We start from the raw sequence: 18,461 nt of genomic DNA, 5'->3' as shown, positions 1-18,461 counted from the left end.
CTGCTTGTGTTCATGCAGTGAGTCATACACTAGCCCAGTGTAAATGCATAGCTGACAGTCTTGTTTGCGTGAAGGCGTTAGTAAGATGGTTGATCTAAATGCTGTGGAAAGGTGACATCCACCATAACCAGTTATTCCTGCTTACCCCCTTCTTTCTTTAAATATTCAAGGTAAGAGCTCAACTGGTGCAGCAGCAGCAGCAGCAGCAGGCAGCGGCAGCAGTCCAAGCAGCTCAGGCCCAGGCTGCTCAGATGGGAGCTTCAGGGCAGGTAAGGGCCCATGGAGCCAGTGTCGCTAGTGCAGGCCTGTAGCAAGTGCATGCTAAAATTGAGCATGGAGATGGATTTTTGGTAGCTTTCTGAGGAGGGGTCTGACATCAGTTGTCCTTACGAAGGCGGTATGGGTGATTATGCACTGTTTCCTTTTTGCTGTGAGTCAGAGGCAGGATTTCATTGACACCCTCTTTGTGCATGCCTGTCTCTAGTAGGTCAGATACTGCTGCCTGGAGTGACCCAGCAGCACACATTAAGACTATCTACTGTAGTCATGCAATGGGTCTAACTGTTCCTGGAGTGTTTCACTTCTATTTCCATAACACTTTCTTAGGAGACTGCCTTGTCATATGAACTTCTCTCTACTATGAACTGGTGACTGCTGGTCTATACTCAGATGTGATCTCCCTTCCATCTCCCAAACACAAAAGTAATAGTGGAGGTACTGACGTGTTCCCCCCCACTTTTCTCTATTCCATCATTTCCTCCCCCCTCTCATTCTGAGTAAAATGGACGGTAGATATAAATAGCTCTCATTTTGAATGTGAACTCGCAAGATAAATGGCACGTGTAAATGAGTCGCATATGAAGTGTTGGATGAAGGCTTGTTGTCCGGTGCACAATTCAATTTCTTTAACTGGCAGTACACTCTAGCGTCAATGACTGTGCTCCTATGTGTGCCCAGCACCAAGGCTAAATGGGGAAGACTCCTTGGGCTTGTGTTGAACCCATCCTCCCTAAGGGTCTCATATAATGCTTAGTGCTTTTCATTCGTAGTCTTTTACTAACACGGGTAAGTATAATTATGGACTTTTTCAGGTGGGGAAACTGAGGTACATAGGTGAAGTGACTTGTCCAGGATCAGTCAGTGGCACAGCTGGGAATAGAATCCAGTTCTCCTGACTCCCTGTGCACTGTCTCATGCTGCCTCCAGTGCAAAAGTAATGGCCTAGACATCCTGCACCCCTTCAGTGTTTAAAGTTTGTGTACAGCGTGAATTGTAACATTTGGTGGTGGTTCTCACCTGCATCCCTCAGGATCCGTACTAGGAATAGTGGCCTAAGATCACCCAAAGCCACTTTTCTTATTGATGCTGACGTTCTGCTAGGCCATTACATTCTGTTTCTATACTGGGCCTTTTATATTTCTTACATTATGTTCACACCAGATGAAAGATGAGCAATGGTAAGTGCAGTGGCAAGAACCCATTCATTACAGTTTAAACATGTGCTTTTTAAAACTATTCTTTTTGTTTTGTTTTGTGAATAATATCCAGGTGGGAGCTACAGGGAGTTAGGGTGGCTAGCAGGACAGCTGTCATGTCATTAATTTAGTGTTGCTGTCCAGCAAATGGGTTGTGTTTATATGGGGGCATCCTACTTCCTGCCCCGTTAAGTGAATTTCCCCATACAGGTTGCTTAATACCACAATGCATCTGGAAAGCTTCAGGTGATGGTGGTTGACAGCTGGTTTTGCATCACAGCTACATTGCCATATGGGATAAACTAAAGTATAACTCAGCATCTGTCACAAATTAGGGCTGCTGAAAGCTTTCTAAACCCCACTGGCAGGTTTATTCACTAAACTCCATGTAGGTCCATACTGATACAAGGTACATCAATTAAAATTCAATTAATTCTCTTCTGTCCAATAACTAAACATGTTGCTTGTACTTTGTGTAATAGTGTTTTATATAGTAAAATGTTTAGTTTTGAGATTATAGAAGTGTAGAATATGTCAATACAGTTCTGGACATCAGAGCATTGATTGGATTTTCTCGGGTTTATAAAGAACAGCTTTTGGAGAGTAAATGTTACCTCCTATTACTTTTATTCCATTAACACCACTTCGTTAAAATTTTCTGTAAAGCTTCCTTGAATTCTAGATTCTATTCTGAGGAAGTTTTATTATAAGCATACCCTATCATAACACTTGCCTCATTATATATTAGTTTTATGTCCTGTGGTTGTCAAATGGTCTGGGAGTCCGGATCAATGCTGCTATTATTATTTGTATTATCATAGCACCTAGGAGCACCAGTATGTTTGTGTCCTTTTCATTTAAGTCTCTGTTCAGCGTCTTTGGGTACAGCTAAAATCATTTCTAAATCCTAACATGGATGAAGTGTGGAAGCAAGAATTTGACTTTTCTCTGAAGCTGTCATAGTGATTTTGTTCACACACGAGCATTCTGCTGCTTATGTACCAACCCTTTATGAGACCGTAACTGTGCTCATAGACGGAGCAGATGAATGAAGTAAGCAGTGTCCTAATGGCCAGAGCCTACATAAGATCCCACTGGAAACCACACAAAGATGAATGATAACCTGAACTTCAGTTTAAAATCTAAGCCACTCTGTTCTGCTTCGACTTATTCCAGATGCTCAGAATGCAGATTTGCTTGTTGCTCTTTGAAAGCCAAGGAGCTGGCCTGGTAATCCCAACATGATGCGAACTTGGATAGTTGGGGAATTCTGAATCCTCAAACCAAGGAATCAGACTTCATCTGGAACAAATCTGGGGTTTTTTTAAGACTCAAGTTCTTATATCCTGACTGACTGATACTATCAAATCATAGGATTTATATCTTAGACAGGGGAAGAATCCCCTCTTCTCTTAGGAAGGATTCTCTCCCTTCTCCCAAACTAATTTGTCCTGATTTTCACAGTGAGGGTATCTCAAACATAGTTTTGTTTTGCCTCCAGTATAAATTTTTCTCCAGAAGCCCTAGAGCAGTGTCACTGGAGCAGCAATGTCTTCCATTTTTACACAATAAGTCTTGTAAATGTGGTGCTGATGTCCTGTAGTTGCTTGCACAAAGCAACAGTAGTCTCTTGAACTCCTTTCCCTCCCTCACATACCAAATGGGCGGGGGACCCTACTCACTGGAAATATTATAATGAACTTTTTGAACACCTGGAAAGGTGGCAGAGGGTGAATTCCTTATTCGAAGACCATGGAATTGGTATAATTCTAACAGAACATTCCCTTCCTCTCCAGCAGCACATGCTTTAAAAAAACAAACTAAACCAAAACAAACCACCAAACAGCTGTAAGCCTTTGTATCAGAGTTTGTTCTGTTGCTTCATGGTTAGCCAGACTCCTTAACAGTGAATCTGCATCTAATTTCATTGATTCTGGAGGAGATATCTAATACTCACTTTGGTGGTGTGGCATGAGAAACAGGACCAAGATGGTACATGCGGTTCAGCATGGCATCCATGGGTTTTCACATACATTACTGGACCCTCATGTGTGCACATGTGAGTCCGTGGGATGGGTGGACTAGGCTTTGAGGGATATGTATTCTGCCAGCATTTTCCTTTTTGTTAGGGTTGTGTTGCTCCACCAGCTCTTCTGTTGACACTGTAGCTCTTCACTGCACTCTGTAGCATCCACCTGTGCTTTGTGCCAATGCTCAGTTGTTTGCTTGTGGTGGCTGTTGCATGCTGTGTTTGTACATGTGCATGTGTGTGTGGTGTCTGAAGTTCTCTCATTTGTTTACCTTCCGAAATCCTGTCTCTGACATCCCTCACTGCCTGGATGGAAAGAGACCTCATTGCTCTGATGTTGTGAACTAACAGCTGTGCTGAATTTGATGCTGGTTTTTTATCAGTTATTGCTTTCCTTTCTCAGTCTTGCTGTGTTGTAATTTAATTTTATTTATTTTAACAATTGTAAGCACATGCATTCTCTGACTCTCTAGAGACATGTTGCTGGCTGCTTCAACTCATTGACACAGAACACTAAGCAAGAATGCCCACAGTCATTCAAATAAAAGGAGACTTCTTTCACACCTGGATTAGTTAGGTCCTGCTAGCACCAATTAGTAGTATGCAGATTAGAAAAAGGGGACTTGGAGCTCTCTGTCTGTTATAGACGTGAAAAGCAATGAAAAGGAGCTCTTCCTCATTGATATGCACAAATGTGCTCAAATTCCCTGAATCCCAGTAGCAGAATGTGCCACAATATGCTAATTTTTTACTTGTTGTATCAGACTTCTGATCCACAGCACATTCTTTGTAATTACAGCATTTAAAGCCATTATAAAAAACTATGGTTTCTAGACCCAGCAGCCTGCAAGGAGATTTGAATGTTCTGGGACCAGGAGTAGCTCACCCCTAAGACTACTTCTAAAAATAAATCCGTTCTAGTGCTGACCCTTGAAATCTGTCCTAAGCAGTGTTTATATTCCAACTGATTCTTTTGAGTCCTTGTAATTTGGAAACCAAGAAAAGAGATTAACATATCTGTGAGGGAAGCCTACTTTATTGAAGTTAGAACTTTAGTACTTAATTGAAGTTAGTGGCCTGAAGCCTTAGGGCTATTTATTTAGCAGAGAGGATGGGTGTTCACCCAAAGGGAACTCAAGCTTTAGTTTTGACCATACATTTCACCTATTCTGGGGATTGCAGGAGGAAGGAGGGAATATTTTATTTAAACCCTAGAAGTCCTTTCTCTTGGAAGTCTCTTTGGAGTCATACTGCCATAGGTTAGTTGGTTCTGAAGTCTTGGTCACTAAATCACAGGCTTCATTGGAGGATTCTTATCAACAGTTACTGTTGAAATGTCTGTCAGTTCCATTAATGTGGAAAGATGCAGTGTACAAATATTGCTGTGGGTTTCAAATCCTCAGATGAATCCATAATATGGTAGATGACATCAGAAACCAAGACTTGTGACAATATATAATTGAAGAAGCTTGTATAAAGCATTCTTGATAACAGTCTTAGAGCCATTAATTCCAATATTAAATTAGAAATTCAAGATGTCAGGCAAAATTTGGGAAACCCCTTCAGCCAAATTATACTTCTATATAATTGGCCTTTTCCCATATACTTGAATCTAGATATCACCCCACACAATATTTAGAGTTCACTAGATGCCCTCTACAAATGGAGATCTAGGGTATATGAAGCAGGGGGTTGGATCCATAAACTAGCTTATTAGGCTTATCTGGAGAAAAGTTCACTTGAGTCCCATCCCGGAGGTTGCATGTGCTTCTCATCCTGCCAGTGCACTGCATTTCTTGTTTTGCGATTACTTTTGTCTGTTGTCCCTCTGTCCTCAAAGATGATCACCGCAACTATGGCCCGAGGTGGGATGCAAATAAGACCACGGTTTCCGCCTACCACCGCTGTATCTGCCACGCCTCCAAGCTCCATTCCTTTGGGCGGACAGCAAATGCCACAGGTATTTACTGAGTTGAAGCGCATTGTGTCAGAGATTGTACAAGGCATTCAGTACTTGGGTTATATTTAGTGCTCATCAAACTAAAAGAAGTTCACTTTTGTCTTCATCAAAATACTACGTGCAGATAATTGCTCTTAGCCACTCGTAGTGTTGGGTTTTTTTTTAGCAGGACTGTCCAAAGTGTACCTTTCCCCCCTTTAAATGGAAGCTTTTTGAAAGCTTGAGGTATTGAATAAAGCTTTGCAAAAGTGACACCGTTCACATTATTTGCATGTTTAAAACTTCCATGTTCATATCTGGTGCAGGTCTCAAATGAATCGCATTTTCTGGTCTCTGCTTAATCTTTGCACATATCACAAAACCACTGCATGGCTAGTCTTTGCTGAGGAGAGGCCCCAGGACTCGCATAGTAAGTGTCATGGGCCAGGAGTGCAAGGCATTGGCTGAGTTGTGTTGGGAAGCTTGCCTGACACTTCTTCATACTATGCATTGCTCTCGCTAGTGTTAGTTCCTCTTTCATGAGCAATACACTTGGCCAATTTCAGTTTCAATTGATGATTAGGACATAGTGTAGGAAATATGGAATGTCCCTAATTGAAATGTTCCTGAACTGAAGAAAAAAATGTTACTACTTTAAGCTCCTGGTAAAGCTGCAAGTTACAAACAATCTTTGAATAAAATAAAACAGCACATGATTATGCACCCAAATTACAGTTCTGGATTTCTGCTGCACTTCCTACCCCTCTTTCACTCAGGAAGTTGTCCATGTTCTTCCAGTCCAGTCAAAGATATGTAGCTGGAGTCAGCATAGCTGCACCTTTCCTGTGGACCTGCCTCAGTGAAAAGGCTGACCGGGCCCCTATCCAGTTGATTTTGGAAAGTGTTGGATCAGAATATGCCAGAGGTTATGGGTCAATTACAGCAGTGGGTGGGTGAGGTTCTGTGGTCCCTTCTGATCTTAAAGTGTGAGTCTATTATACCTGCCATAACCGAACCGGACCAGCACTAGCTTTTCTCACATTTGTTTTTCACTTGCGCAGCATATGCCATCTCAGGAATGAACAGGGAAAACTAGAAGGACACAGAAAAGGAGTTCGGTGCTCATCTACTTATTAGCATTGCCACAGTAACACAGTCCCTCTTCAACTCTATGAATTGGTTATGAAACCATGCACTTCTGTTCTGTAGTGCTCGGCCCTGGGTGAATCTCTTAATTTAAAATTATCTCATGCAGTGACACTGAAGCGGAGATCAACTCTTCCTGCTGCTCATCCCAACGCTTGATTGGCTTTGCATGTATAAAGACAGACTCCCTGGGCCTCATGAGCTGCATGTCTTCCATGTTCACACTGTCACCTTCACAGCTGATACCTGCCCAGCAGCTCCAGTTTCCATATTGCTTTCTCCTATTAACGGGTGACAAAAGACTTCTGCCATCCTCCCAGTATTGTGTTTTGAGTTTCCTTTGCTAGCAGGCCTTGGAGCTCTGGGAGTATCTGAGATCCATAAAGCCTGAGTCCTTTGCATGGTGTATTTCTTGCTGCTGAAGTGTCACACTTAGTAGGTACACTTCATGTTAAAGTAAGGTGTTGGATAAGGTGGCACATGCTGCAGAAAGATGTAGGCTCTGGCATGTTTATTTAATGCCATTTTTTTCTGGTTGGAACTGGAAAATTCTTTTAATCCTGCTAATTGTTCTGTAGTTGGAATTACTTGAGTCAAAGTAGAATTTCAGTAGGCGTTGCTACACTACTAGCCCTGAGTGTCTCATCCATCCATTAAAGTGAGATCACCAGTGAGAGAGAGATCCTTAGTCTGTTCTATATATTGGCCTCTTAGTGCTATTGTGCCAGTGGTTGCTGGGACGTCTTAACTCTTGACATCAAATGAATTAGGTGCAGACTGTAAGTGTCAATTTCATGAAAATTATGTCCTGTAGTATTGGACAACTGGGGAAGCGTAGGCCAGTGAAAGAGGGGAACGTGTACATGTGGCACCAGTTGGAATGAAAATAGCTCCTGGAAAATGTAGTGGGATGAACGGACCATCAGTTAGCAGTGATGGGAAAAATGTTTTAAAAACTAAACTGACTTGGGCAGGTGTTTGGGTAGCTCACGTCCCACAGTGTGAAGTTTTGAGTAAACCCAATCCCCCAAAATTCAATTAAGATTGCAGAAAAATATATAGTTCTGCTTGTCCCATGGATGCTGTGGTTTTGGTCTGTACCCTAGAGAAATGCTTGAATAATATTGTTTGTTGGATGTGTTGCCATTCTCTTGTCTTCAGACGTGTTGCTGCTGGGTAGAGCAGCAGTAGAAAATAGCTTATGGCTAGGGCTGTCAATTAATCACAGTGAACTCGTGATTAACTCAAAAAAATTAATCGCGATTTAAAAAATTAACTGCGATTAATCGCACTGTTAATAGAATACCAATTGAAATTTATTAAATATTTTTGGATGTTTTTCTACATTTTCAAATATATTGATTTCGATTACAACACAGAATACAAAGTGTACACTGCTCACTTTATAGTAATAATAATAGGGCTCAGATTTTCCTGGATGCAATAGCTGATGGATTCCTTCACCAAGTAGTTGCTGAACCAACAAGAGGGGATGCCATTTTAAATTTGGTTTTGGTGAGTAGTGAAGACCTCATAGAAGAAATGATTGTAGGGGACAACCTTGGTTCGAGCGATCATGAGCTAATTCAGTTCAAACTAAATGGATGGATAAACAAAAATAGATCTGTGACTAGGGTTTTTGATTTCAAAAGGGCTAACTTTAAAAAAAATTAAGGAAATTAGTTAGGGAAGTGGATTGGACTGAAGAACTTGGGGATCTAAAGGTGGAAGAGGTCTGGAATTACTTCAAGTCAAAGTTGCAGAAACTATGAGAAGCCTGCATCCCAAGAAAGGGGAAAAAATTCATAGGCAGGAGTTGTAGACCAAGCTGGATGAGCAAGCATCTGAGAGAGGTGATTAAGAAAAAGCAGAAAGCCTACAAGGAGTGGAAGATGGGTGGGATCAGCAAGGAAAGCTACCTTATTGAGGTCAGAACATGTAGGGATAAAGTGAGAAAGGCCAAAAGCCATGTAGAGTTGGACCTTGCAAAGGGAATTAAAACCAATAGTAAAAGGTTCTATAGCCATATAAATAAGAAGAAAACAAAGAAAGAAGTGGGACCGCTAAACACTGAGGATGGAGTGGAGGTTAAGGATAATCTAGGCATGGCCCAATATCTAAACAAATACTTTGCCTCAGTCTTTAATGAGGCTAATGAGGAGCTTAGGGATAATGGTAGCATGACAAATGGGAATGAGGAGGATATGGAGGTAGATATAACTGCATCCAAGGTAGAAGCCAAACTCGAACAGCTTAATGGGACTAAATTGGGGGGCCCAGATAATCTTCATCCAAGAATATTAAAGGAATTGGCACATGAAATTGCAAGCCCATTAGCAAGAATTTTTAATGAATCTGTAAACTCAGGGGTTGTACCGTATGACTGGAGAATTGCTAACATAGTTCCTATCTTTAAGAAAGGGAAAAAAGGTGATCCAGACAACTACAGGCCTGTTAGTTTGACATCTGTAGTATGCAAGGTTTTGGAAAAATTTTTGAAGGAGAAAGTAGTTAAGGACATTGAGGTCAACGGTAATTGGGACAAATAACATGGTTTTACAAAAGGTAGATTGTGCCAAACCAACCTGATCTCCTTCTTTGAGAAGGTAACAGATTTTTTAGACAAAGGAAACGCAGTGGATCTAATTTACTTTGATTTCAGTAAGGCATTCAATACGGTTCCACATGCGGAATTATTAACTAAATTGGAAAAGATGGGGATCAATATGAAAATTGAAAGGTGGATAAGGAACCGGTTAAAGGGGAGACTACAACGAGTCATACTGAAAGGTGAACTGTCAGGCTGGAGAGAGGTTACTAGTGGAGTTCCTCAGGGATCGGTTTTGGGACCAATCTTATTTAATCTTTTTAGTACTGCCCTTGGCATAAAAAGTGGGAATGTGCTAATAAAGTCTGCGGATGACACAAAGCTGGGAGGTATTGCCAATACAGAGAAGGATCGGGATATCCTACAGGAATATCTGGATGACCTTGTAAACTGGAGTAATAGTAATAGGATGAAATTTAATAGTGAAAAGTGCAAGGTCATGCATTTAGGAATTAATAACAAGAATTTTTGTTAAGCTGGGGACTCATCAGTTGGAAGTAACAGAGGAGGAGAAGGACCTCGGAGTATTGGTTGATCACAGGATGACTATGAGCCGCCAATGTGATATGGCCGTGAAAAAAGCTAATGCGGTCTTGGGATGCATCAGGCAAGGTATTTCCAGTAGAGATAAGGAGGTGGTAGTACCATTATACAAGGCACTGGTGAGACCTCATCTGGAATACTGTGTGCAGTTCTGGTCTCTCATGTTTAAGAAGGATGAATTCAAACTGGAACAGGTGCAGAGAAGGGCTACTAGGATGATCCAAGGAATGGTAAACCTGTCTTATGAAAGGAGACTCCAAGAGCTTGGCTTGTTTAGCCTAACCAAAAGAAAGCTGAGGGAGAGATACGATTGCTCTCTACAAATATATCAGAGGAATAAATACCAGGGAGGGAGAGGAATTATTTAAGCTCAGTACCAAGAACAAATGTGGACACAAGAACAAATGGATAGAAACTGGCCATGAAGAAGTTTAGACTTGAAATTAGACGAAGTTTTCTAACCATCAGAGGAGCGAAGTTCTGGAACAGCCTTCCAAGGGGAGTAGTGAGGACAAAAGACATATCTGGCTTCAAGACTAAGCTTGATAAGCTTATGGAGGGGATGGTATAATGAGATTGGTCTTTGACTGTTAGCGGTAAATATGCCCAATGGCCTGTGATGGGATGTTAGATGGGGTGGGATCTGAGTTACTACAGAGAATTCTTTCCTGGGTGTCTGGCTGGTGAGTCTTGCCCACATGCCCAGGGTTTAGTTGATCGCCATATTTGGGGTCAGGAAGGAATTTTCCTCCAGGGCAGATTGGCAGAGGCCCTGGGGGTTTTTCGCTTTCCTCTGCAGTGTGGGGCCTGGGTCACTTGCTGGAAGATTCTCTGCACCTTGAAGTCTTTAAACCATGATTTGAGGACTTCAATGGCTCAGACACAGGTTTGATACAGGAGTGGGTGGGTGAGATTCTGTGGCCTGCGTTGTGCAGGAGGTCAGACTAGATGATCAGAGTGGTCCCTTCTGACCTTAAAGTCTGTGATTCTATATTTTATTACAAATATTTGCACTGTAAAAATGATAAAAGAAATAGTATTTTTCAATTCACCTCATACAAGTACTGTACTGTAGGGCAATCTCTTTATTGTGAAAGTGTAACTTACAGATGTAGATTTTTTTTTTGTTACATAACTGCACTCAAAAACAAAACAATTTAAAACTTCAGAGCCTACAAGTCCACTCAGTCCTACTTCTTGTTCAGAGGATCGCTAAGTCAAAGAAGTTTATTTACATTTACAGGAGATAATGCTGCCTGCTTCTTATTTACAATATCACCTGAAAGTGAGAACAGGTGTTCACATGGCACTTTTGTAGTCGGCGTTACAAGGTATTTACATTCCAGATATGCTTAACATTCGTATGCCCCTTCGTGCTTCGGCCACCATCCCAGAGGACATGCTTCCATTCTGCTGATGCTCATTTAAAAAAAAAAAAAAAAAAAAAAAAAAAAGTGTTAATTAAATTTGTGACTGAACTCCTTGGGGGAGAATTGTATGTCTCCTGTTCTGTTTTACCCGCATTCTGCCATGTATTTCATGTTATAGCAGTCTCAGATGATGACCCAGCACATGTTGTTCGTTTTAAGAACACTTTCACAGCATATTTAGCAAAATTCAAAGAAGGTACCAATGTGAGATTTCTAAAGATAGCTACAGCAGTCGACTCAAAGTTTAAGAATCTGAAGTGCCATCCAAAAACTGAGAGGGACAAGGTGTGGCACATGCTTTCAGAAGTCTTAAAAGAACAACACTCAGATGTGGAAACTACAGAACCCGAATCACAAAAAAAGAAAATCAACCTTTTGCTGGTGGCATCTGACGCAGATGATGAAAATGAATATGCGTCAGTCTGCTCTGCTTTGGATCGTTATTGAGCAGAACCCATCATGGACGCATGTCCTCTGGAATGGTGGTTGAAGCATGAAGGGACATACGAATCTTTAGCGCATCTGGCACGTAAATATATTACGACGCCAGCTACAACAGTGCCATGAGAACGCCTGTTCTCACTTTCAAGTGACATTGTAACAAGAAGTGGGCAGCATTATCTCCTGCAAATTGTAACCAAACTTGTTTGTCTGAGCAATTGGCTGAAATAAGACTGAGTGGAGTTGTAGGCTCTAAAGCTTTACATTGTTTTACATTGCAGTTATTTGTTTGTACATAGTTCTGTATTTGTAAGTTCAACTTTCATGATAGAGATTGCACTACAGTACTTATATTAGGCGAATTGAAAATGCTATTTTTGTTTTTTACAGTGCAAATATTTGTAATCAAAAATAAATATCAAGTGACCACTTTTGTATTCTGTGTTGTAATTGAAATCAATATATTTGAAAATCTAGAAAGTGTCCAAAAATATTTAAATATCGTGTTCTATTATTTAACAGCACAATTAATCACGATTAATTTTTGTAATCACTTGACAGCCCTACTTCTGGCTGTATCTGGTTATTGGTAGACTGCATAAGTCTACCTTGATCTCAATAATTGGAAGATTAATTTGGAAATATCGCTAAAGTTAAGAAACTTGGTGTCATATTTGATAACACTTTTCCAAGAAAGGACCAAATGTGGATTTGTTATAAAAAAATATTTGTTGTCCAGGCTGTGCTTTTGATTTATCCTACATGACACAAGACACAGCATGTGCCCCTGGCACCACAAGGCTTGATTGTCTCTTTGCAGAGTAGCTTCTGGATCTTGCTCAGAATGCAGCTGCACTATTAATCGCTGGTAGGGCTTAGTACTCGACAATTTCATGGCTATTGAACTTGCCACCAAATTCAGAACTGAGCTCAGTTGGTTTTTTTTTTAACCTTTCATCTAAAAAAAAGTTAGGCTTCTAGCCCTTGTGACTGAAGAGCCATGAAACACTAATTAAATGTCAGTGGGGTCTTGCTAAGTCTAAAACAATAACTGAGGTGTGAGCTTCCCCGTTTACCTCATTTGGGTCGACTCTGAAGCCTACTGATTGTAATTTAAATGTCAGAGTAAATAGTTCTTTTCTATTTTAATAATGTTTAGCCAAGTGTTTCTGATAAAATAAGAGCCAGTATACTAATCCAAACGGTCTGCTACGTATTCTTTGGTGTCAAAATCCCCAGCTTCCCCTCCTGATCTGCTACAATCTCCAGTAGCCTTGACTGCTACACTGCCCTTATGAAATGTTGGTACAAAAAGCACACTGGAAATCTAGGAATAAAGTAAAACTGAATTTAATATCAAATTAATAGGACAGATACTGATCCAACTGCGTATATGAAAACCTGTTTGTTACGCTTATTTGATGTTTCTGCAGAATTTTCAGTCTTGCCAGCAAAGCAGGGGCCCTTGGTGATAAACTTGAATCCAGCTTGCTACAGGGTTCACAGGGTTTTGTTCACTGGCTTAAGCATTAAAAAATGTAAGTATTGTTAGGTAACTGATTGCTTGAGTTTTCCTTTAGGCCAAAAGTGTTTTTACTACTTGGTGAGATTCCCCTAAAGAACATGGCAGCATTATGTGCTACTCTCTAAGCAACAGGGGGTAGCTTGGATTCGCTGTACTCTTGGGGTGCAAACTGTGTCAAAACCTAAAGTCCAATTGAGCTGGACTTCACAGAGCTAGTCTGAGTCAGCTGTAAAGATCACATCCTGGAAATGGAGGTTTTGTTTATTGTATAATATAATCCGACTCCCTGGGAATAGTGCAGTGTAGGAGTCAGAAGATTACAAATGCATAAGATGGCCTCTGGTAGGGGAAGATTCCTGAAGCACCAAAGCAGCCTTGGGAAAGTAAGTAGGTCGATAACTAAAGCTTTGGTGGGGATGTACTGAAGAGGTCGGTGCTCAGCACAGGCCTGACCTGCATTTCGTAAAGCACTGTACTCTTAGCAGCGGGATTGCTGCCAGAGAGGAGGCAGGAGCTTTTTATACAGGAGGTCAGACTAGAAGATGGCCTTGGAATATATGAAAATGTCATACCCACACTGAGTGTCAAGCACCAGACTGCAGCTTCCCCACTTGACTCCAGCAGGGATTGCAGGCTGGTTTTAAAGGAGGGAAAGTGCTCTGTGTGTGCTCATACCTTGTGGGAACGGGTAGTGCTGTGAAAGGAAACAGTATATAAGCATTAATTCAGTTTGCCATTGTAGTAGGGGCGCTGTACAGTGCGTATACAATCTTTTAAAGAGAAGGATCCCATACACTGGAGATGAGGGTCTGGTCCTGAGCTCAGAGCACTGCAGAGGCAGTCCTTTGCTCTTCAACAGCTCACACTATTTGATGTGCTCTGAAGGGATACGTGCCAAGAAGAGAGGGCCTGTGCATTGGGGCAGACTGGGAGTGAAAGCAGGGGGAACCCTCTGTGAAACGTTTTTCTTCTTCCTTCACTTGAGCTCTCGGGGCACAAAAGTTCCATGGGAGGCAGAATTGCGCCATTTAATTCCAAGCATCGTTCTTCAGCTGCTGGGAAGAGAGACTGGCAAATATTCCCCTCCCATGAAAACCAGTGAGCACAGCCTCATTGCTTATTATGGAGAAAAGGGAGGTAACGCCGCTACCTCAAAGCATCTGGAAAGAGAAGTCTTGAAACCCTGTATTAAAGAAGGGCCGGCTCTAGGTTTTTTGCCGTCCCAAACAAAAAAACCCTGAGAGCACAACGGCCGAAGCAAATAAATAAATAAAAGCTCCGAGAGCGCAGCTGCTGAAGCAAAAAAAAAAAAAAAACCCCCGGCGTGCCGCCCCTGGAATTCTGCTGCCCCAAGCACGTGCTTGGTTTGCTGGTGCCTAGAGCTGGCCCTGATTAAAGTCATGGGGGAGTGGGTGGGAAAGGAATGGTGTTACTGAAAGTAGAAATGAGACCATAACATGTTGCATTGCCATGAACCTTAAGCTGTACCTTAGTGGATGATCAACTAGTAGAGTGTCTGTTGGTTCAGAAAGGCTCTGGATTTCCATCTAGCTAGCTCATTTGGGCTATTTACTTTTTCTTGTCTAGAATCTCCGTCCCTTCAGTTTTGCACTTGTCTTTTCCCTGCTATTTTGCTGTGCCCTGTGTGCTGAGGGAGGCACTTTACTAAAATCCAGTTCACTGGAACACCACATTTAGGATTATAGTAACCTTCATGTTCTGGCTCATTGTAAAGAGTGTAAGAGGTAGAAGAGAATGTGAGAGGACAGCCAGTTAGTAAAACTTTAACTCTTTCTGTACCCTTAAGATGTGGTATTCCAGGCCAAGAATACCTTGTGACCCTCTGGGTGCATATGGTAGATCATGCCATGCTTCCTATGTTTGCTGCATTCAGAATGGTCTGTGACAATAGTGGGCTTGCTCTGAATTAGTGAGGGAAAGGAGCAAATCTACAGAGCACCTGAAGTGTTTGGAATGGAATTTTTGTGCGCTTTGCTTTCCACATGGTAGAAATTGAGTTGGCCGATTATCAAAATCGCATTAGAAGACTCATGGTAAATTCATGGGATACTGTGATGTCATGATGTTCTGTCTTGTAGACTAGCTCAACTTACCTTTGTTTATCTGAGTTAACACCACAAGATTATAGGAATTTAGTTGGTTTATTTCAATCCGCATCCTTTAATTTCATCACTTTATGATTACAAGTTGAAGAACAAACTTGATTGTACACAGAATTTCTCCTGCCACGGGTTGTAGATTTGAAGTCATTGGGGCTTCTTAGAAGACTCTCCCCCGCTTGAGCCTTCTGTCCTTTGGGTTTATGCAACCCCATCCTATCTGTAAAACCAAAATAACCTCCCCTTTGCCCACCCCATCCCAACCACTTGAAAACTTTTCTGGCTCCCCCAGGCTTTCAGATTTGAATATCAAGAGTCATGTTTCACTCTCCATACATTGTCCTTTCCTTCCCCCTCCTCCTAAAGAAAACTGATTTGGATGCAGTAGCCAAAAAATAAGAAAAGGGTTTGAAGAACATAGATTGAAAGCAAAAATAAGGATGGGTTTTTTATTGTGGTCATAAATTCTCAAGCCAGTCCTCCATGACCTTGTTTACTGTAGTTATAATAAAGGAAATGATAGTTCAGAAGAAACTCTTGCTATTTTAATCTAAGAAGGAGGAACTCAATATGTGACTCCAAAATAATTCATGTTTTTTGGAGTTTTAACTGTTGGTGTGAAACATTCCCCTGGGTGCCCCAAGAAAGAAATGTGAGGTACTGGCAGTGCTCTCTTTATGGAGCAGTTTAGGAAACTAACACTTTCTGTTTCTTATAGAGTCCAGAGGATGCTCTTTTCACCATAGCCAAAGCCTTTTTAGATAGGTTCCCATTATCAGCTCTCTTCTTTGTTGAATGTATTCTTTCCCATTTCAGGTCAGCCAGAGCAGCATTACCATGATGTCGTCTCCTTCACCTGTCCAGCAAGCGCAGACACCCCAGTCAATGCCACCACCTCCTCAGCCACAGCCATCACCTCAACCAGGGCAGCCAACTTCTCAGCCAAACTCGAATGTCAGGTGAGCCAGAATGTGACCACCTGAGGTGCGTGGTAGCTGCAGATGCTCTCACCAGATGGTGATGAACATGAATGGAGGTTAAAACAAAGTTGTCATAGGTGCTTGCCTTGGTGCACTTTCTAGTGGGGAGTCCAACCCTAGTGATGCCCTGAGGTCTTGGGCTGTCATGTCATAGGAACCTGGAGGAGTCATGCTCATATTGCTATCCCCTCCCCATTCACCTTCTCTGAGGCTACTCTGTGTGTTGCCACATACAGATACTCCCCTGACTATTGTGGCTTAATGAAAGGTGGGAGTTAAAGGATTGGATGGGATGTCAGAAGTAGAAGGCAATGGCCCCTAAATCCAAGGCTTCTGCTTGGTCTGCAGAAAAAGGCCCCATCATGCTCCTGGGTTGAGAGAGGAGTTATTCAGAGATCTCTGGAGTTACTAAAGACCTACTAAAAAATTCAGTCTTGCTAGAGTGAGTCTCTCCCACTAAGTCAAAATTCAATGGTGTTGGTTTTGGAATCTTTACTGAATGCTGTAATCAAACTTTTCTGGCAGGGATTCTGAATCTTTACCTTGCAAGAGTGGTGGTGAAACTGACAAAAAACTGGGTCAGTCTTAGATTGTAAATTTTTGGGGGAAGAGACCTGTTTGTGCTGCACCTAGCAGCACAGTGGGCCCTGATTCTGATTGGGGCCTATGGGCAGTACAGTGAGATAAGGGTGGGATTTTCAAAAATGTTCAGCATTAGCCTAACCTTACTCCCATTGAAATCAATGAGATTTTTACCACGAACTTCACTGGGAGCAGAGCAAGTCAATGCCGAGCACTTGTGTAAATCCCACTCCAGTGCAGCTGGGTGCAGAATGCTGCAGCAGCACTCAGTAAAACATACCCGCTCAGACTAACCATTTCGTCTGCTAGCTTCTTACAGGCCGCTTTGTCTTCATATTAAGTGTTGAATTGACTTTCATTTCCATTCTTCAGCTCCGGCCCAGCCCCATCTCCCAGCAGCTTCCTCCCCAGTCCATCTCCTCAACCATCCCAGAGCCCAGCAGCTGCACGAACACCACAGAACTTTAGTGTCCCATCTCCAGGTCCTTTAAACACTCCAGGTAACTCATATTGTCATCAATAAGAACTGTACTATGGAGCATGATCCAGTGATGCATCTTAGTAACTAAAACATACACAGAGAAATCTGAGGTTGCACGATTATGCCCTTGGCTCTACGGAGCTCGACCAGTGAGAGTGGACTTGCCATGTGCAGCAAGGAGAATATTCTAGTTTTGGAATTGTCTGATCTCATTTTTTTTTTTGTCATTGAATTACATGAGGGTTTTCATAACTTTCTGACAAAACAGAAATGGTAACCAGAAGGAGATGTAAAGGTCTGTTGGCTCTGGGGTTTCATGCAGCTGGAAATCACTAGCAACAGTTCATAAGCCAATGTCCTGCTTTTTCTGACCCCTTCTGACATGTGATGTATAATCTTCACCTTTTTGCCTGGTGCAGGAAATCCAAACTCCGTCATGAGTCCAGCAAGCTCCAGCCAGTCTGAAGAGCAGCAGTACCTGGAGAAACTCAAACAGCTGTCAAAGTACATCGAGCCACTTCGGAGGATGATCAATAAGATAGATAAAAATGAAGGTGTGGCCCCTTGTATTTTACCGGACAGTTCTCCCTGTCAGCCTTTGGTGGAGACAGCTGTGTACTGCTCTTTTAGGGGTTCTGGCGGACTAAGCCTATGTCTGTTGTTTTCCTTGCTCATGGTTGCAAAGACTTAACTCTGAAGCATGGCAACATTTTCATCTCCAAATCCCTTTCTCTCAGGACCTCTCTTTTTCTTTACCATATCTAAACTTTTTTGGATACAGACTCTTCCTTATGAAAAGATGGAAATCACAGGTCTTTACTACTTTCTCCTTAGATGGGTCATGTTTTCAGTTTTCCCAACCTCCTTTTTCTGTGTTAATGACTGCAGAGCTGGAAGCTCTGCCTGCAGTGAGTGCATTGCTCACTAGTCCTTTTCATTTTATTTCAGATAGGAAGAAGGACCTGAGTAAGATGAAGAGCCTCTTGGATATCCTGACTGATCCTTCAAAACGGTAACTTCCTTTTCTGCTTAGCTTGTGCCAGCACCTCCCCAATGAACTCTCTTCCTCCCAAACCCACTCTCAGGAATATGAGAGAATACATAGGCTACCATGGAGTCCCAGATGAGTAGTGGTGTCCCAGACATCAGTCTACCATCCTGC

At 42.0% G+C, this 18,461-nt stretch overlaps 1 protein-coding gene across 4 annotated transcripts in view; it reads left to right on the top strand.

Annotated features, from left to right (window-relative positions):
* MED15 (mediator complex subunit 15) overlaps nt 1–18,461 on the top strand; it is a 47,375-nt gene that overhangs the window by 22,511 nt on the left and 6,403 nt on the right. Inside the window, exons 8-13 of one of the 4 annotated variants that reach the window (XM_065417515.1) lie at nt 176–269; nt 5,345–5,464; nt 16,121–16,215; nt 17,191–17,318; nt 17,719–17,853; nt 18,248–18,311. In XM_065417515.1, the coding sequence (XP_065273587.1) occupies nt 176–269; nt 5,345–5,464; nt 16,121–16,215; nt 17,191–17,318; nt 17,719–17,853; nt 18,248–18,311 (636 nt within the window). Of the gene's footprint in view, nt 1–170; nt 270–5,344; nt 5,465–16,072; nt 16,216–17,190; nt 17,319–17,718; nt 17,854–18,247; nt 18,312–18,461 lie in introns of all 4 variants that reach the window. The other 3 variants (XM_065417514.1, XM_065417513.1, XM_065417516.1) reach the window with 3 other exon arrangements.

This window comes from Emys orbicularis, chromosome 16 (genome assembly GCF_028017835.1).
Source record: "Emys orbicularis isolate rEmyOrb1 chromosome 16, rEmyOrb1.hap1, whole genome shotgun sequence".
NCBI lineage: Eukaryota > Metazoa > Chordata > Testudines > Emydidae > Emys > Emys orbicularis.
The sequence above is the reverse complement of the archived record's forward strand: the minus strand, read 5'-3'. Positions and strand labels throughout refer to the sequence as shown.